The sequence below is a fragment of the Taudactylus pleione genome, unplaced genomic scaffold (genome assembly GCF_031769625.1).
Source record: "Taudactylus pleione unplaced genomic scaffold, aTauple2 ptg000329l, whole genome shotgun sequence".
NCBI lineage: Eukaryota > Metazoa > Chordata > Amphibia > Anura > Myobatrachidae > Taudactylus > Taudactylus pleione.
This window is the reverse complement of record NW_028284730.1, coordinates 936,950-958,391: the sequence shown is the minus strand read 5'-3', so window position 1 is coordinate 958,391 and position 21,442 is coordinate 936,950. Positions and strand designations below refer to the sequence as shown.

The following is a 21,442-nucleotide window of genomic DNA, read 5'->3' as shown; positions in this document are numbered from 1 at the left end:
GGGCCTGTGACACGATCACGTCGAAGTGCCTCATTTTGGTTCCGCCCCCTGCTTCACAATGACGGGATTATCAGCATTGTGTAGCGGGGGCGGGGCCACACCCCCCGATTTTGCCGATCTGGCTGGCCCCACCCGGAAGGGCAGCCAGAATGTCAGCATCTCTGGGTTAAGTTTAGGCACTAGGGGGGAGGATATGGATAGGCACTAAGGGGCAGTAGCAAACGCAGGGGGGGGATTCTGAGTACCCAGAAACCCCCCCCTTGGCATGGGAAAGCAAGCACCACTGTTATTAAGCCCCACCCCCTCGCAGCAAAGTGCCACAATTCGCAAATCAATGGGGAGGAGGCGGAGCCAATATGATGCAATAGAATTAGATTTGCATCGTTTGACTCTGCCGCCTCCCAATTGACCCGTATTTTGCAGCAAGGGGGCAGGGTTTATTGACATGGTACCTGGTCCCCGTATCCAACCTGCAGCATGGTAAGTGTGTGTACGTGTGTGTGTGTGTAATAGATGTGTGACATATGTGTGTGTGTATATAACGCCACATTCAGGTGGTGTTATATAAGGTAAGGTTTTAAGGATTTTATTGCTTGCTGCATAACAGAAAACGTTAAGTGCTGTAGAAAGCAATGGCCTGCTCTCTACAATGTGATGTTGTAGGAGTTGGGCATTAATAGAGAAAATAATTTCATTATAATCTCCGTTAACCCTTTCCTACATAGCTGTGATCCTTTCATTTGCACATGTCTTAAGAGCTGAAATACTTTGTTAAATAGAACCCAGTGCACCATAGCTGCATAAAACAAGGAGATACTTTCCATTACCATGTAGATCTACGTGGCAGGAGAATGCGTGCTTTTATGCTATTTTACTGTTTGCAGATATTAAAAAAAAGCATTTTATACTGTAGTTATAGTACTGCAAGCAATGTAATAAAATGTCTGTAACTGAGAACCACAAGACATTTCCCTTTCATCCCTGATAGGCAGTGCTTAGAGATGCCTCCGCACTAGAATGCTGGGGTTGGGCACAGGACGGGCTAGCCAAGATGCCGGAAACTCCTGTCACATGAAAGAAAGTATTCGGTACATTTATGCCCTATACAGCTGTGCAGATAAGCGGAACCATCTGCACAAGAGCAATAATACATACAGTATATAGGTGCACTGCACTTGTACATTATAGAGGACAATCAATCACAGCTAAAACTCCCTGACAAGTATAAAATGAATGTACATTAGTTTATGTATTATTAAATGGACATTAGATGGTCATAGCCCTCTTTTTTATTCATGCTAAGTAACTAGTCTGCAGAGGACACAATGATAAGGAGGGGTGAGGGGGATAATAAGGAGGCCTCTTTATTATTTAGTCTAATAATAACAATTAATTTCTCATTGATTAGCTCCGATTTATTATATGTATTTAACAATGCTCGCTTGCCAGGACAGCACCTCCGAACAGTATTCTGAAAGCGTCTTCACCACTAGCTAATCGCAGCAGCTAAGGACTTCACTTCCTGATTGCGCATTCACTAATGGTAATGCTCACTGTTGTCGGAGATTTACCAACAGGAAATTGTAGCGCACTGGCCACCAGGGGAAAAGTTGGGTCGTTTTGCCATCCCCATTTATCAACGTGCATTTGAGGTAAACCTCAAATACTAAGTATCCCCCGAATGTATGAAGGAGGGACCGCGGCAGGTATCTCCGATACCTGCTGCGATCCCTCCATTGCCGCCGGCAGCCGCCTCCCCCATAGGTTTCTATGGGGGATGCGATGCTGCCAAATGTATCAATATCGGGAATGCGAAGCATTCCCGATATTGACCCCAGCAGCTAACGCCATCTGAAGATAGCGTTAGCCGCTGTGTCCTATGGGCACTCACCGCATTTCAGCCAGCGGAGGGATCTTCCAGATCCCTCTGCCGGCAATGGGCGCCGCTCATGTGCAGTCCTCGGGACTGCGCACGCGCATTAGCCCGGAATGCGCTCCGGCCACATCGCAGGGACAGGCTCTTTTCGGAGCCCGTCTCCCTGCATGTGCCGGGTCATACATTCGGCCAGTATGATCGCATTTTGCAATGCGATCATGGACGATACTGCATGCCCTGATCGCATTGCAAAATGCGATCCTTAATAAATGGGCCCCATAAGGGGATGAAGGTATCTGTCAATTATGTAAGCGTTGAAGAAATCAGTAACTTCTCTGGCGTTGGGGGTTTATTAAATAGTCTTGATCTTAAAATTACCCCTTTTCCAGTAAAAATGGACATTTCTCCAGAGTTTTTGATAAATAGGTCTCTAGTATAATATCAATGATGAGAATTATACTGCATGACCACTTATACAGCAACCTGATGTTGCCTGTTACTCCAACTTTTCAAAATATAATTAACTTGTAAGTAATTTTACTTTATTTTAAAACTCTCTTTATATCATATCATACTTTGTATTTATTCATATGTCAGCGTATTGGGACCGTACAATAGCACAATGCAGGAGATTTCACAGAAATCTCCGGCAAAGTGTTAATTAGCACTTCAGATCGCAGTCCCCATTATTATTGATAGGGACTACAATCTGACTCCTATGCCCCGGTAGTTTGATTGATAATCTCTCTCTCGCAGCCCCCAGCTGGCTTCGGAAGCTGATACTGTGCACATGTGAAGTGTCAGCTTCCCCCAGAGAAGTCTTTCACAAACGTGAAAGGCTTCTACAATTTGCTGGGGATATAACTCACAGAGACAGGAGTTACCGCAACCTCTGTCCCTGCGAGTTCCCCTTTGTACACAGCGGGGTTATTTTCATTAAAAATGAAAATATCTCCTGCGATATGGATAGATAATAATCGCAGCAGTTCCATGATTATTAGTACATAGACCCCTAAATGAGCTCAAGCACTAAATGTAACATTCAACAAACTAATTAGTTGAATGTTTAATTCACTGCATGTGAAAAACGCTGCCAACTACATTGTCTACTGGATGACATTCCCTCTGTATGAGCTACTCTGGAAAGATAAACCACATCAGTGGTATTGGGAGGCATTTCACACATTTAATGTGAGATTAATTAGTAAACATACCTTTCTGTGACTGGTAGGTTGTCATGGGGTCCATCCCATCACCCACATAACAGATAGTCTTCTATACATGAAAGCCAGAGTTTAGAACTAAGCAGTCTGTCAGCTAGCGCACTAATGATCCCTGTAGACATGCTTGCTGTTTAATTAATAAAGCTAATTAGGCCATTTCCATTCATTTGTTTTGCTCTCACTTAGCAGATCCTTTATATCATGTCTTTCTGGTGTTGAGGTTGTCAGTGTGCGTAGCAGGTGGTCCCTGGCATGTAACCCATTCTCTGGCAGGGTAGTCTCTCTGCGGAGCACTCTGAGCTGCAGTGCCTTCTGACAATCTGACACTTACTGCTGAGCACTTCGCCCATGACAGATAATTACAATGCCTGTGTGTCGTATCCTATGCAAAAGCATATGAGGTAATAGAAAGAGTTAAAAGAAAAACCTAAATAGCATTGTTAGCCCTGCAATATAGATTTTTAGTAATTACCAGATATGTAGCAAATTATAAATTTTTCACAGCAAAACAAATGTAGGGGTGTGTTATATAGATATATATATATTTTATTATTATTTTTTTTCCACAAAGTGGATCTGAAAGCCATGTCTGGTCTGGCAAAGCAGTAAGTGAAGTCTTGTTGCTTACAGCCAGTACAGCTCTGGCAATATTTTAATATTAAGGGGTCTATTTGGCAGGCAAAGTTTAACTTAAATCATGTGGAAATGAACGTTGCTGCTGAGCCTTCACTATATTTAAGGTAAGTTCTCATCAACTCACATGTGAGTGCTTTCTTTTTGTCTATGTCTATGTAACCCAGTTGTTCCCAAACTCGGGCCTCAAAGCACCCTAATGCTGCATACACACTAGACGATAAAACTGAACATAACGATATATCGTTCATATTGCCCAGAGAGTGTATGCACAGAACGACGAACGATGTGTGCTCCCGTGGGACGTTAACAATATCCTACGTCGGCTGTACATGCAGCTCAAACAGGGGATATTGTTAACGATGCCATGCTGCCGAATACAGCATGGCCACGCTCCCCCCTCGCCTTAGTTCGTAATGGCTGACTTCGGTGTGTATACAATTACCGATGTCGGCACCCCTGCCGGGTCCCACCGCTGACGATATCGCTGCATACACACATCGTCTAGTGTGTATGCTGCTAACCAGTCCAGGTTTTAAAGATATCTATGCTTGAGAATAGATGGTTAAATCAAATTGACTGAGGTACTAATTAAGCCACCCTGTGCTCAAGCATGGATATCCTTAAATCCTGGACTGTTAGGGTGCCTTGAGCTCCTGAGTTTGGGAACCACTGATGTAAACATATACTTCGTTGTGTTTTTGCTGTGCAACTGGACCATTAAATTACAGGGAGATTTGTGTCTATGTGATAGAATTACACAGATTCTGGGGCTGTTTGACTTCAAGCCTGCATTTCACCTGGTTTTATCAGCCACAGAACCTGTGTAATTTATGAGTGTCCCGGTATAAAGGTATAGTATGGTAAGCCGACAGAGAGATTATAATTATTCCGACGATATTGGACGAAAATATTTGAGCCAATATCGCAATTATTGATAAATAGACCCCCAATTTTCAGCAACCCCCCCCCAGATTTTCTGCTGCTGCTATATGCAGAGTAATATAAAGGGACCTTATTAGTTTTGCTCAGTAATTGCATTTGCTGCCCTTCGTACTGTCACTTGAAACTAGGGTTGTCACCTGTCTGGACATTCAGGTTTTGGTAGATAACTGTTAAGGCTACAGTGGATGTGTAAGTCATTAACAGGAAACTTACGTAGTTTTAGCAAGTCACTTTTCTTTCACCATAGAACACAAGTCTGTCTCACTGCTGTAAACCCTGAATACTGGTGTAACCTGTATTGGCAAGAGCTACAATTGGACTGGCACCAACCCGTTTCACTTCTCTAAGCCTGGTGCCTGAGCATTGCACAGTGTTGGTAGGAGTTAGAACTGCCAAAAGCATATACTCACTGTTCTAAATCCTGAGCCACATCTCACTGCTGAATGTGTTTTCTATACAAAGTACTGTAAGAGAATGGCACAGATCATAAATATTTCTATTGCTGACCACTGCTTAATCCACAGCACTGGTAGGAAAGGGAGAACTATACAGATCACTGCTTAATCCACAGCACTGGTAGGAAAGGGAGAACTTTACAGACCACTGCTTAATCCACAGCACTGGTAGGAAAGGGAGAACTATACAGACTGGGGGGCCTATTCATTAAACATTAAAATTCTCTGGAGATAATTAGCTTTAGAACTCTCATGGAGTTCTAGCTAATTATAGGTGGAATTCATCATTCCACCTCTCCATAAGTATCTATTCCGAAAAGCTGTCATTTTTGCGATGACAGCTTTTCGGGAAATAGATACTTTTCCCTCTCTACACTACCTTATCGCGTCTGGAAACAGTGCTGGGCATGCGCTGTTACATCTGTAAAACCAGCGCATGCGCAGCACTGCCTACAGATGCGTTAAGCTTCGTACCCCCCCCCCACACCCCCCTCCGCTCAACTCCCCCCCCCCCCCGACTTACCTGTCCGCGCAGCAGCCTCCGGCTACGTCCTGCTGGTCTGTCATGTGGTTTCCCTGCAGACCACATGACAGATTAGAAAAAAAAATAAAAATTTTTCTTATTCTAAACTTTCTTGTGCTCTGCTGGGGAGCACACATGACAGACCAGCAGGACGGAGCCTGAGGACGGTGCAGAGCGCCGGAGGGACTCGTCGGGGGACCTGCACACGCGGATACAGGTAAGTCGATTCTGCTATTCGCCACCTCACAGTGGCGAATAGTAACTGCATCAAATTCCGAAAATTGATAATTTTCGGAATTTGATGAATGCCACAATTTCCACATCCCCATACTAATGTATGGGGAGTGTGGAAATTAACGCAGGGGAACTTAGCAAGGAGATATCTGTGATATGTCCTGTGTTAAGTCTGTTCATGAATACCAAAATAACGTTATTTAAGGAAAATGTCCTTAAAAACTTTATTTTAGTGTTGATGAATAGGCCCCTGGGTGTCCCGACTAACACCAATATAGCAAAGGAGAAACAGAGTCACACACGTGGCAATATGCCTGGGGTCCATTGTTGGTATCCTTGCCTTGGCTGTAAATATGTTTGAAATTATTTCACAGACAAAGTTTTAGCACCCTAAATCAGTATCCCTAGTCACACCATACCTGGCTACATGGCTAATGTACAATTCTGTATTTTCATCAGCATAGTCTATTTGAATGTAGCTCCCTTCACCTCAGTAATATACAGTATATGTGTTAAAAGCAGCCTTTACATATAGCATATAAGTATGTGATACCACATGTACAACTTTTCCATGTTTCACTGTTTATGGGGGAGATTTAATAAAGCTTGGAGAGAGATAAAATTGGAGATAAATAGCACCAACCAATCAGCTCCTAACTGTCACTTTTCAAACACAGGATGTAAATTGACAGTTAGGAGCTGATTGGTTGGTGCTATTTATTATTATTATTTATTTATTTATTAACAGTTTCTTATATAGCGCAGCATATTCCGTTGCGCTTTACATTTGGAAACATTGATAGAACAAAATAGGGTAATAACAGACAGACATAGAGGTAAGAGGGCCCTGCTTGCAAGCTTACAATCTTTAGAATTTTATCTCTCTCCAAGCTTTATTAAATCTCCCCCTATATAAGAAATATTTGTATCATTTTGTAATAATGCATATAATTTCACAGCACCACTGTAATTGGATACTGCTTTGAAATTAAATCTGTGTGTATCTGTGTGTGAGTGCTAAACAACACAAGTTGTGTATCTTTAGATCATGTACAATGCTACATTCGGTGAGGCCGGATTCTGCAGGATCATACTTGCCTACACTCCCGGAAGTTGCAGGAGACACCAGAATTTGCAGGCAGTGTCCCGCATAGAGTAGGCAGTCCTCCTGCATCTTGCTTAGTTCCTAATGTAGTGGGCACTATGGGGAAGATAATGCCGCGTGTAATTGGGGAGGGAGCAGAGCTGTTTCTATGCAAATCATGTCATGTTGGTCCCGCCCCCTCACGAGTGACCTGCAAATCTTGGCATTCCCTGTAGGGGCGGGGCCTAATGTCGCATAGTGCCGCCCCCACCTCCAGTCAGCTGCTTCTCTCCTATGGGCTCCAGGAGGAGAAAGCTGAAAAGTAGATAAGTATGTACAGGATACATATTCAATCCACATAAAAATACAGATTCATACTAAATTTGCACAAAAAGTGTGAATATACCCCCATACCGCTCAACTCCTTTGTAATGATAATTGGGATTCTGTCGCGCACCTGAATAGGGGAAATGGCATCATAACACGGGGTGTGGCCTTGTGGGAAATGCTGTCCCCGCGAGCCATGGCCCCGTTTTCAGCATTTGTGGACTACATGCAATAGCAGCCAGTAGTTACATGCATGCAAAAAAATAAAATGTATTTGCACCCCTTGCATTGCAACATGGTTTGTCCAAGTAAAGAGTTACATGCGCTTTGCTTTGCTCCCAATTCAGAACTCGCCCCTTAGTGTAGATATGCCCTTTTCTGCATATTTAGTGTGAATGCAGATTTTTCTGCATATTTAGGGCCTGATTCTGAGTAGGATGGATCTATGGGCCTGATTCTGAGTAGGATGGATCTATTGGCCTGATTCTGAGTAGGATGGATCTATGGGCCTGATTCTGAGTAGGATGGATCTATGGGCCTGATTCTGAGTAGGATGGATCTATGGGCCTGATTCTGAGTAGGATGGATCTATGGGCCTGATTCTGAGTAGGATGGATCTATGGGCCTGATTCTGAGTAGGATGGATCTATGGGCCTGATTCTGAGTAGGATGGATCTATGGGCCTGATTCTGAGTAGGATGGATCTATGGGCCTGTTTCAGACCCGGTCGCTAGGCTGCGTTCGCACACAGCCAGCTGATGCGAAAATATGCTAATGAACCCATACGCAATGTAACCGCAGCACAATAAGTAGACACCCAACACTGCATAATGCCGCCTACTTCCCTTTACTTACATCCTCGCAAGACAGCGAAAACATCAGTAACATTGAGAACCATCGGACCCACACGCACAGTTGTGGTTGACCTGACCCTACCGCAGACATTGCTAATCTTTATGTGTGTAACTAGACGTTAGGATGCGTATACCGTCGATGGGGCTTAATTATGCACGCCCCTGTAACGGCGTTGAAACGCACAGACACGCCTCCGTTTCTCTGACCATCCCCTGTCACCACCCTCAAATGGTCAGGTCCTGTCAATCACTGTGTGAAGGCTCTGCGTGCTAGCTGTGGACGATTTCCGATCGCAGTGGGCGGTTCGAGCACGCGCACTGCGTCTTATACGCATGTGCAGAATGCAAACATCGGCAGGCTGCGTGTGAACGCAGCCGTGCGATCGGGTCTGAATCGGGCCCTATGTTCAGATGCAAATGACGAGTTTTTGCATATAGCGCATCCACAGAAGCGACTTTACACATATTTGCGTATATATCTGTCCTATTCTGAGTTGGACGGAACTTGACTGGAGATGTCTTTCCGTGAAATAGGGAGCTTCATGGCGGAAACTGGGCAGTGACAATTCAATCACACATAACTGCCCTGACTTGTAGGAGTGTATGTAAAGCTCTGTGCTATTCTGAGTTGTGCTTTTGGGGAAAGGAAGCTTGGATCTGATGCATCTCTAGCATTGGGCTGATGTGTGTGTGTGTGTAATGTGTATATGCGTATATATATATATATATATATATATATATATATATATATATATATATATATATACATTAGCACAGATCCAGCTTTAACCCTTTTCTGCTCATCTGTAATATGTATAGTAATGGGTTGAGCTGGCACGTCGCATTTTAACTAGGGATGTGCAGGCTCGGTTCTACTCGGTTCCGTTCGGTTCTTTTTACCGAATCTTATTGGCTATCCAAAACTCGTGACAGCTGAAACCCAATAAGATCCGGTAAAAAGAACCGAACGGAACCGAGTAGAACCGAGCCTGCACATCCCTAATTTTAACCAATCAAACTGCACAGTAATACGTTTCTTGGCTGCAGTGCGGTTCTCAATGAAATAAATAAATTATAAATTTGATAAAACTAAAACAAACTTATTCAGCCTGTTTGTTTTCCAGCAGAGGTACAGCAGCTGGTGGGGCCCCTGCATGGTCACAGACGCCTCACGAAGGGAAGACGATGGTGGTGGCGAAACTGTATAATAATTGCGATCCGGTTCATGAGTCACAAGAAGAAGATTGACAGCATATTGTTTTCTACACAATATACACAAATAAATATTCTCCAAGTGTCTCTGACGTCTTCTGTCATTTAGGTGGTATTTTCTCATAAACACATTGTGACATTTCTGCAAATATTCCAGCTGCAGTAACAATGCTGATGAGAGAGGTCACATTTTACATAGTCTAATGCTTTATTACTGGAGAGGTGCTTTGTAATTACTGGCATTAGTAACATTGCCTAATGGAAGTTTCTCCGAACCATTCAAGAGGACGGCGATGGTGGGGGGTGGTTTGGCAAAAGTTATCCTTGCTCCCATCTGTGAGCATGTGCAAGTGCACACTCCCAACCTTTGAATGTTTTTGTAGGCCGGCACTTTGCAGGCCCTGGCTTACATTTAGCAGCGAACTCTAAAGGTGCCCATACACAGGGGCCTATTCATCAACACTAAAATAACGTTTTTAAGGACATTTTCCTTAAATAACGTTATTTTGGTATTCATGAACAGACTTAACACAGGAGATATCACAGATATCTCCTTGCTAAGTTCCCCTGCGTTAATTTCCACACTCCCCATACATTAGTATGGGGATGTGGAAATTATGGTATTCATCAAATTCCGAAAATTATCAATTTTCGGAATTTGATGCAGTTACTATTCGCCACTGTGAGGTGGCGAATAGCAGAATCCACTAACCTGTATCCGCGTGTGCAGGTCCCCCGACGAGTCCCTCCGGTGCTCTGCACCGTCCTCAGGCTCCGGAGGCTGGTCTGTCATGTGTGCACCCCAGCAGAGCACAAGAAAGTTTAGAAAAAGAAAAAAAAATTTTTTTTTTTTTTTCTAATCTGTCATGTGGTCTGCAGGGAAACCACATGACAGACCAGCAGGACGGAGCCGGAGGCTGCTGCGCGGACAGGTAAGTCGGAGGGGGAAGGTGAGCGGGGAGGGGGTTTGGGGGGGGGGTACGAAACTTACCGCATCTGTAGGCAGTGCTGCGCATGCGCTGGTTTTACAGATGTAACAGCGCATGCACAGCACTGTTTCCAGACGCGATAAGGTAGTGTAGGCAGGGAAAAGTATCTATTTCCCGAAAAGCTGTCATCGCAAAAATGACAGCTTTTCGGAATAGATACTTATGGAGAGGTGGAATGATGAATTCCACCTATAACTAGCTAGAACTCCATGAGAGTTCTAAAGCTAATTATCTCCATTGAATTTTTACCTTTAATGAATAGGCCCCACAGTGCGATGCACCGTGTAGGGCGACTGCCAAACCATCGGCAGATGGATCATGCTGTCACCGCCGGCAATCGTGCGGGCCCCATAGACCGCACGATATGCCGGCTTCCCCCTCCTTCATCTGAATGGGATCGTACATTGCATCCCAGATCAGATGGTTTTGCAGGAAGATTTGGGGATGCGATGTACGGCCCCGCGTATATCGTGCCGTGTATGGGGGCCTTTACTCATGACGCCTCTTTTTTTCAGGTGACATACTGTATGTACATGTTCATTTCATTGGTTAATAAGCACGTATAAATGTAATTTTCATAAAAGTAAAATAGCACAAAAGAAGTAATGAGCTGCCTGCCATCAGCACCTGAAAGGACATGAAAATACTAATTTAGGACAGGGTAGCCTACCCTCCCGATTCGGGCGGGACCCTCCCGATAAATGGGTGCAGCTCCCGCCCCCCCGGAAAGGCAGGCAAGTCTCCCGCCTGCCGCCGATCCCCCGTCTCCCCCCCCGCCAGTATCTGTTAAACCCCCGCAGCGGGGGGGGCGCTGTCGCGATTCGCGTCATTTTGGCCCCGTCCCCTGCTTCACAATGCCTGTTTTTCGGAATTGTGTAGCGGGGCGGGGCCAAAATGATGCGATCGCTTGGCCCCACCCACTGTTACACCCGCAAACTGCCTTCAGCCTGCCCGGCCACGCCCCCTTTTGTCGGCCACGCCCCATGTTCTGCCGATCTGGCTGCTCCCTCCCGGAAGGAGCAGCCAGATAGTCGGCAAGTATGATTTAGGATAAAGCAAAACCAAAAGGAAAAAAAATAAAAGTCAAAGGTCTCAGAATAACGAAGTCTAATGCAGGCAGCTGACATCAGCCACTCGCACTGCTCTGAGAAGCATAGAATGAAAACTAAGGCAATAGAAATTGGGGGTGAGCGGGTTTGGATTTCTGAAATCCGAACCCCCCCCAATCCGATGCCGATCCGAGTCAGGCTCGACTTTTCCCGCCTGACTCGGATCTGAAATCGAGGCAAAACGTCATCATCCCGCCTTCCGGGTCTCGTGGGTTTTGGATTCTATATAAGGTACCCGCGTCGGCGCCATTTTCTCACTCAAATGTGTACAGTGAAGAGGGAGGGCTGGCTGGGCTGTGTAGTGTAGTGCAGTGTTGTGTTGTGCTGTGCTGCGCTGTGCTGCTATTGTCCATAGGGGCTGTGTCCACTCCTCCAAAGTCCATAGGGGCTGGCTGTGTTGTGCTGTGCTGCTGTTGTCCATAGGGGCTGTGTCCACTCCTCCAAAGTCCATAGGGGCTGGCTGTGTTGTGCTGTGCTGCTGTTGTCCATAGGGGCTGTGTCCACTCCAAAGTCCTGTGCAGTGTCCCAGTCCTAAAGGGGTGCTGTAGTGTTGTCCAGGGGGTGCCCTGTCCATCAGGGGTGCTCCCCCCAAGTGCAAAAAAAATAAATATTTTTTCTGTGTTTGTGAATTGTGTGCGCAGTAGCCGCACATGCATCAACAAAGTAGCGCCAAGCGTGCGCCTGTGTCATAAGTAAAGGGCCGGCTGGCTTGTCCGTTAAAGGGTGCTGTAACCCCCAAAGTGCATTCCAAACAAAATAAAAAAATATTTTCTGTGTTTGTGAATTGTGTGCACTGTGGCTGCACGTGCATCAACAAAGGAGCAGCGCCAAGCGTGCGCCTGTGTCATAAGTAAAGGGCCAGCTGGCTTGTTCGTTAAAGGGTGCTGTATCCCCCAAAGTGCACTCCAAACAAAATAAAAAAATATTTTCTGTGTTAGTGAATTGTGTGCACTGTGGCTGCACGTGCATCAACAAAGGAGCAGCTTGTGTCCCATAAGTAAAGGGCCGGCTGGCTTGTCCGTTAAAGGGTGCTGTAACCCCAAAGTGCGCTCCACAAAAAATAAAAAATTCTCCTTTTTTTTCTGTCTTTGTAAATTGTGTGGGCTGTAGCTGCACCTGCATCCTCAAAGCAGCAGCGACAAGCGTGCGTCTGTCTGTTAAAGGATGGTGTAACCCCCAAAGTGGGCTCCAACCAAAATAAAACATTTTCTTCTGTGTTTATGAATTGTCTGCACTGTACGTGCATCCTCAAAGCAGCAGCGACAAGCATGCGTCTATCTGTTAAAGGGTGGTGTAACCCTCAAAGTGCGCTCCACAAAGAATAAAAAATTCTTTTTTTTTCTGTCTTTGTGAATTGTGAGGACTATAGCCGCACCTGCATCCTCAACGCAGCAGCGACAAGCGTGCGTCTGTCTGTTAAAGGGTGGTGTAACCCCCAAAGTGGGCTCCAAACAAAATAAAATAATCTTTTTTTCTGTGTTTGTGTGTGAAATGCGCAGTAGCCGCACCTGCATCCTCAAAGCAGCATCGACAAGCGTGTATCTGTCTGTTAAAGAGTGGTGTAACCCTCAAAGTGTGCTCCACAAAAAATAAAAAGTTCTTTTTTTTCTGTCTTTCTGAATTGTGTGCACTGTAGCTGCACGTGCATCAACAAAGGAGCAGCGCCAAGCGTGCGCCTGTGTCCCATAAGTAAAGAGCCGGCTGGCTCATTTCTTAAAGGGTAGTGTAACCCACAAAGTGCACTAGTCTCCAACAAAAATAAAAAATTATTTTCTGTGTTTGTGTGCACCTTAGCCGCACGTATATATCAATATAACATAAATGGAGGACCAAACTTTCTCCGATAAAACTAAAATAGGGAAAGATTAAGAACCACTTCCTCCTAGTGCTGAAGCTGCTATGTTGGTGTTAGACGTGCGTCCGGTATCCGCCATTACTGAAGTGGGATTTAGACAATTGATGGAGTCAGTGTGTCCCCGGTTCCAGAATCCCGTCTAGATTCCACTTCACTAGGCAGGCGATACCGAGACTGTACAGAAACGTCAGAAAAAGTGTCCTCAGTGTCCTGAAAAATGCGGTTGTACCCAATGTCCACTTAACCACGGACATGTGGACAAGTGGAACAGGGCAGACTAAGGACTATATGACTATGACAGCCCACTGGGTAGATGTATCACCTTACGCAGCAACAACAGCAGCGTCACCAGTAGCAGCATCTCAGAAACGCCAGCTCGTTCCAAGGCAGGCTACGCTGTGTATCACCGGTTTCAGTAAGAGGCACACTGCCGACAACCTCTTAGAGAAACTGAGGGAAATCATCGCCCAGTGGTTTACCCCACTTAGACTCTCCTGGGGATTTGTGATATCTGACAACGCCACCAATATTGTGCGGGCATTACATCTGGGCAAATTCCAGCACGTCCCATGTTTTGTTCACACAATAAACTTGGTGGTGCAGAATTTTCTGAAAGGCGACAGGGGCGTGCAGGAGACGCTTTGGGTGGCCCAAAAAATTTCTGGCCACTTTCGCATTCAGCGACTGCGTGCCGAAGACTGGAGCGCCAGCAAACACTCTTGCACCTGCCCCGCCATCACCTGAAGCAAGAGGTTGTGACGCGGTGGAACTCAACCCTCTATATGCTTCAGAGGATGGAGGAGCAGCAAAAGGCCATTCAAGCCTATACATCCACCTATGACATAGGCAAAGGAGGGGGTATGCACCTGACTCAAGCGCAGTGGAGAATGATTTCCTTGTTGTGCAAGGTTCTCCAGCCCTTTGAACTTGCCACACGTGGTCAGTTCAGACACTGCTAGCTTGAGTCAGGTCATTCCCCTCATCAGGCTTTTGCAGAAGCAGCTGGAGAAAGTGAAGGAGGAGCTAAGATGGAGCAATTCCGCTCGGCATGTGGGACTTGTGGATGAAGCCCTTCATTCGCTTTGCCAGGATTCCAGGGTGGTCAATCTGTTGAAATCAGACCACTACAGTTTGGCCACCGTGCTCGATCCTATTTTTAAAGCCTATGTGGTGTCTCTCTTTCCGGCCGACACAAGCTTGCAGAGGTGCAAAGACCTGCTGGTGAAAACACTGTCCACTGAAGCGGAACGTGACACATCAACAGCTCCTTCTTCATTTTCTCCCGCAACTGGGGCTGCCAGGAAAAAACTTAGGTATCCTAAGCAACCCGCTGGCAGTGATGCAGGGCAGGCAGGACCAAGTTTGGACATCTTGTCCGGACTGAAGGACCTGGCAACAATTTCTGACATGTCTACTGTCCATGCATATGATACTGTTACCATTGACAGAATGGTGGAGGATTACATCGGTGACAGCATCCAAGTAGGCATGTCAGATAGTCCGTACCTGTACTGGCAGGAAAAAGAGGCAATTTGGAGGCCCCTGTACAAACTGGCTCTATTTTACCTGAGTTGCCCCCCCTCCAGTGTGTACTCCGAAAGAGTGTTTAGTGCAGCCCGGGAACCTTGTCAGCGAAAGGCGTAGGAGGTTGCTTCCACAAAATGTGGAGAAGATGATGTTCATAAAAATTAATTATCAACTCTTCCAGGGAGACCAGCCTCCAGAACGTACAGAGGGACCTGTGGTGGTGGATTCCAGAGTTGACGAATTAATACTCTGTGAGGATGAGGATGTACACAACACTGAAGAGGGTGAGGAATCGGTAGATGAGGAGGATGAGGATGACATCTTGCCTTGTAGACCAAGTTTGTGCAGGGACAGATTAATTGCCAGCTTGTTTTGTGGGGGCCCAAACGAACCAATCATTTCAGCCGTGTGGCAGACCCTGGCGCTGAAATGATTGGTTTGTTAAAGTGTGCATGTCCTGTTTATACAACATAAGGGTTGGTGGGAGGGCCCAAGGTCAATTCCATCTTGCACCTCTTTTTTTTCTTTGCATTATGTACTGTTTGGGGCCTAGTTTTTCAAACTGCCATCCTGTCTGCCATTGCAGTGTCACTCCTAGATGGGCCACGTGTTTGTGCTGCCCACTCGCTTAGCATAGTCATCCAGCTACCTTGGTGCAAACTTTTGGACATAAAAACACTATTGTGAGGTGTGAGGTGTTCAGAATAGAATGGAAATTTGTGGAAATTAAGGTTATTGAGGTTAATAATAGCATAGGAGCAGAAAAACCCACAAATTCTGTGATTTTAGCTGTTTTTATGCTTTTTTTAAAAAAAATACAGATCCAAAACCCAGAACCCAAAACACGGAAGGGTGGATTTGACAAAACCAATCCAGATCCAAAACACGAAGAAAGATCCAGATCCAAAACCAAAACACGAAAAGTGGCCGGTGCACACCCCTAATAGAAATACATAAGGATGGACATGTGTCCTGATTGTGTTTGTACAGGATCTCAGTAGCGATTTCAGACCGATGCATGCAGAGGCATATTAAAAATGTATTGGGCGGTGACAGGTAGGCGGCTATTCTGATGCTGGCTGCCAGAGGCAGTGGAGTCATTGGCCTCCAGGAGCCAGCTGTCAGGGGGCCACCGTAGAGCTGGCCCGGCGACAGATGGGGTACAAGGACCACACAGATAAATTCATCTACAACCACTGCCTGCACCTTGCTGATCACTGCAGCGGCACAGGCAGCGGTTATAGATGGATCTATCTGTGGGGTCCAGGGAGCAACTGTCTCTTGTCTTCAGGCACTGCCGGCAGCCGGTGCAGTAAAGTTTTATTTTGTTTATTGCAATAAACAAAAAAAACTTTATAGCACCAACCACCAGCGGTGTATCAAGATTTGAAATGCGGGGGCTGGAGTTGGAGAGACACTGCGAGGCAGGCTGTAGCTGGAGAGACACTGGGGATATTAGGCTGAGGAGAACTGGGGGCAGTGGCTGAAGATTATGCACAACTGGCAGGATTACTGGCTGACTCCCTTTGGCCCCTGCAAGCCAGAGCCACCGGGAGCTGGGAAAGGGGGAGCTACCATCATCTATTTCACCCCCGGACAGCTGGCATGATGCCCCTGATGCTTGGAGATGGTCCATCTTATGGACGTGTTATGAGAGTGTCACGAGTGTGTCACTGAAGTTGTTGGATACACAGGCACTTAACAACTCACTTTGGAAGCCATACTCAGATGGAAAATCTGCACCTAGCACAGGGCTGGTGCAAGTTCCAATGGTGGCATCTAAAGACACACCAAGCGGTACGCACCAAGCAGTACGTGAGCATGTAAAGACATGCCAAGCAGTACATGAGCATCTAAAGACATGCCAAGCAGTACGTGAGCGTCTAAAGACATACCAAGCAGTACTTGAGCGTCTAAAGACACACCAAGCAGTACATGAGCGTCTAAAGACATGCCAAGCAGTATGTGAGCGTCTAAAGATGCACCAAGCAGTATGTAAACATCTAAAGACACAACAAGCGGCACATGAGCGACTAATGACACACCAAGAAATATGTGAGCATCTAAAGACACACCAAGTGGTACGTGAGCGACTAAAGACACACCAAGCGGTACGTGAGCGACTAAAGACACACCAAGTGGTACTTGAGTGTCTAAAGATGCACCAAGCACATGACAGCTTGCTCTTTATGTGTGTGAGGTTATTAACTGAGGTGGGTCATCTTTCTGATGTGCTTATTTGTCACACAATGAGCTGGTTTAAGAGATTTCCCTGGGATTACATACCTCTGGGTTGGGAAGGTATGAACTTCACCAATAAATATCCAGCAAGACCCTCTATTAGGAACCTAAATATAGAAACGTACAATGTGACTGGAGATGAGGACCATCTGACTCACCAGACTCCCTTCTTTTTTACCTTGTAATTGATGCTCACCTACTAATTCTAGGTCTTGAATTCATGAGTGCTCTTTTCCTGAACAAAGCAGTTTTAATTATTCCTCTTTACTATTTTTAGGTGACTGCATTATACTTGGACAAAATGTTAATTATCTGTTCCCATTTCCTATACTATTTGCCTAACTAAAACTAAAAAACAGCAACATTTTCATATATAAAGCATGTAATTTAAATGGAATATTCCATTTCCGACTACGTACATAATGACCACACACGTCTATTTAAGTGGAGATGAATAGACATTTTGTTGATATAAACACTGATTGGGACCCCCTGATTGACAGCACCCCTATTCTGCCACAAGTGACCTTGGAGATTCTCACTAGTACCAAGTGGACTGGACATCTTGCAGTCAAATGACAACAAACTGCTCCGTCATCTAAATTACGGCCTTTACAGCTGATAAGCGCGGGACACAGATAGACTGGTGTGCAGTCTGGCCCGGCTACGGCTGCCGCTGAAAGACATATCGGAGACTAAATCCATCTTCTGGCGTCATTTGTCCAGGATACGCTGACTACAGTTGTCCGTAGGCACTATGCGTCACCATTCTGTGTGACTTAATAGTTTGTTCCATTCATATGATACATATGGACAGTGTTGCAGTATTTTACTAAATTGGACCCAACATCACCATATTGAAATCCTTTTAGGGGATTTTTCAGAGGAATATGCATCATACTGTTTTATAAATAACTAATTACTGATAGTCAACAAATTATATTTTATTGTATGTTATTGCTTATATATACATTGATGGTTTTTATGCGATTAAATGCAAATATATTTTTTAATGTGCGGAGCCGAGACTGTTTCATTTTCTGCTGCCTCACAATTTACAATCAGATTATTATTAGAGCAGTTCCCTCCCTTTTTCTTATGTTATTTGGTTGGGAAGGTATGGGCTTCACCCAGCAAATATCCAGCAAGACCCTCTATTAGGAACCTAAATATAGAAACGTACAATGTGACTGGAGATGAGGACCATCTGACTCACCAGACTCCCTTCTTTTTACCTTGCAAATGATGCTCACCTACTAATTCTAGGTCTTGAATTCATGAGTGCCCTTTTCCAGAACAAAGCAGTTTTAATTATTCCTCTTTACTATTTTGAGGTGACTGCATTATACTTTGACAAAATGTTAATTATCTGTTCCCATTTCCTATACTATTTGAATAACTAAACTAAAAAACAGCGACATTTTCATATATAAAGCATGTAATTTAATGGAATATTCCATTTCCGACTACGTCATAATGACCACACACGTCTATTTAAGAGGAGATGAATAGACATTTTGTTGACATAAACGCTGACAAAAGGCTCTATCATTGCAGGCTGCTATTTAACAAAGGCAGGACCGTATCTAGGGTAATGCGGCCTGTGCCATGGCACAGGGCACCGCAGGGCAGGGGGCGCTGTTTGGGCCTGTCAATTTTCTGTTTATTATCATTTTAAATTGTAGCTTCCTCTTTTTTATCATCAGCATCTCCTGGCCTCCCCTCTCTCTTCCCCGGCTTTTCCCCATGAGTCCATGGCCCTTTTTCAGGTCTTATGTCCCTATTTGAAAAATAGGGGGGGCGCCAATGCTCTTTCTGGCACAGGGCACCAAAACGTCTAGTTACGGCTCTGAACAAAGGGATAACACCAGAGACATCAGATGATGACAGATGCATCAGAACGATTTCATATGGGAGGGGGGCTCCCCCTCCCTCCAACTTACCTGTTGCTGGGTGGAGGCCGGTTGGTAGCACGGGGGAGGAGGAGGCCAGCACCACGGAGGAAGGGAAGGGCGGGACCACCAGGGAGCAGGAGGTAGGGGCTGTGCATATAGCAATAGGCTGCACAGTTCCTGCACAGCACGGAGGAGGGGGAGGTATAATGTGTGCGGTCTATTAACTTAAAGGCCGCACATTACACCTCCCCCTCCTCTGTGCAGTGCAGGGGCTGTGCAGGCTATTGGTATAATTCACAGCCCCTGACCGTCTGCGGCCCCTGCTTTACTGGCGCCTCAGAAATGTTTTCTGGGAGAAGAACCGCCCCCTGTTCCGACGCCTATAGATGAAGTTAGGTATTGGAGACCAACGAAGCCGGAGGGGCTTTGCGGAATCCTTCCCGAGTCAATTAATTACTACTCACTGACGTTAGCGTTCACGCGTGTATCATTGTAGCCTTTCACTGACAGTAAAAGGCTGCCGGAGAACGTAAGAAAACCTTTGCAGATTAGCAGAGTTTTTTTTTTTTGTATTCGATTATTGAATATAAATGATAACACAATAATTTGTATAAGTGATGTATTGGACAATATTATTCAATAGCATATCAACAACAGTCAGATAACGACACTTGCCACAGAGTGTACGGATATATAATAATCAAAAACCGTTTATAATGTAAGTATGGTGGGTTAGAAAAGGGACTAACAGAGAGTAGGATTAGAAAGGATTTATGTGAGAGGGAGGAAGGGGACAAACAAAAAAAAAACAAAGGGGGGAGAGAAGTATAAGAGAGTGAGCCACAGGTATATAGTATATTTATGTATAATTATATGAGGAACGTCAGGCCGGAACTAACAAAGACCTGGGAGAGGTGAGTTTTGAAAGGTATACCAGGAATTCCACACGGTATGGAACTTCCGGACAGCATTGTTTTGTAGACTGGTGATATATTCCATATTTGCTATGAACCAAATTCTGTTCAGAAGCTCCTGACGGCTGGGAGTGTGTGAAACCTTCCAATTGCGGGTGATTTGAAATTTGGCTGTGCAGGAGATATGGAGGATTAGTTTATTTGTAGTGTTGGGGATGGAGTCCATTGGAGCACAAAGTAGAAGAGTAGCTGGGGTAGGAGAGATCGGGATGTTAACAATTCGGGACAGTAGGGTATGGACCATGTTCCAGAATGGGACAATCAAGGGGCATGACCACCACGTATGAAAATAAGTTCCGAGTTGGCTGCACCCTCTCCAGCAGAGATTAGAGGTCCTGGGGTAGATCTAATGTAGCCGTTCTGGCACTAAGTACCATCTGGTGTACACCTTATATGAATTCTCGCGGATGACCACATTGATGGAGCATTTAGAAATGATCAAGTGTATAATATCCCATGCTTCTTCCCCAAGAAAGAGGCCAAGATCCGTTTCCCAAGCCTGTTCGTGTGTTTCAAGCGGAGGAGGCTTCAACGCCAGTATGGAGTGATAAAGGTATGAAATAGCTCCTTTGTCGTTAGGTCTATAAATGCATAATCTCTCTATGGGTGTGGGGTTAGGAGGGGAGCGAGTGGAGGTATTTGAGCTGGCAAAGTGGTGGATTTGTAGATATTGATAGTGGAGTTTATTGGGAAGTTTATGTTTGTCTTGAATATCTGAGAAAGATCTAGGGGAGGATACTTCAACTACATGATGTAGCCTAGTGATGCCTGCTGATATCCAGGGGCAAGCCACTGTTTGAGATAGACCACGGGGGGAATGCAGGGTTGTTCCAAGTGGGGGTTAGAGGGGAAGGGTGTGGAGAGAGATCCAGTTTTTTGTTAAGGGAGTCCCAGTTACTAAGTGTCAGTGCTATAGTGGGGAATAGAAGAGTGGATCTAGGTCTGTGTTTACGGGGCAGCCAGGGTAGATAAGAGACTGAGTGTACTTCCACTAAGTCGCTCTCCAGATCAACCCATCTCTTAACATTGCGGGTTGAGTGCCAGGCGGCCATCTGACTCAACCGGGTTGCATTATAGTAGCGGTGCAGTGAGGGCAACCCCAAGCCCCTGTCCCAAGAACGCTTAGTGAGTATATCTCGACGAATCCAGGGTTTTCGGTAGTTCCAGATGAATTTACAGAGTACAGTTTGAAGTGTGTTGAGGGTGTGGGAGGGAATAGGAATAGGGAGAGTTTGGAATAGGTATAGTAGTTTGGGGAGAATGTTCATTTTTACGGCATTAATGCCACCTACCCATGAGAGAAAATGTGTTTGCCACTGTTGTAGGTCCCTCTGGATTGAGCTGATGAGGGGAGGGTAGTTGGCTTTATATAGGGATTCATAGGATTTAGTGATGAATAACCCTAGATATTTGAGGGAATCTTTTTTCCATATGAAATTAAAATTTGATTGCAATAACGACTTCATATTGCCGGGTAGATGTATAG

The 21,442-nt window shown here is 45.3% G+C and overlaps 1 protein-coding gene across 1 annotated transcript in view; it reads left to right on the top strand.

Annotated features, from left to right (window-relative positions):
• FAM178B (family with sequence similarity 178 member B) overlaps positions 1-9,398 on the top strand; it is a 425,328-nt gene extending 415,930 nt beyond the window's left edge. Inside the window, exon 20 of the mRNA XM_088443441.1 lies at positions 9,279-9,398. Within this exon, the coding sequence (XP_088299567.1) occupies positions 9,279-9,362 (84 nt within the window). The 3' untranslated portion in view covers positions 9,363-9,398. The remainder of the gene's footprint in view (positions 1-9,278) is intronic.
• Positions 9,399-21,442: the final 12,044 nt, after the last annotated feature.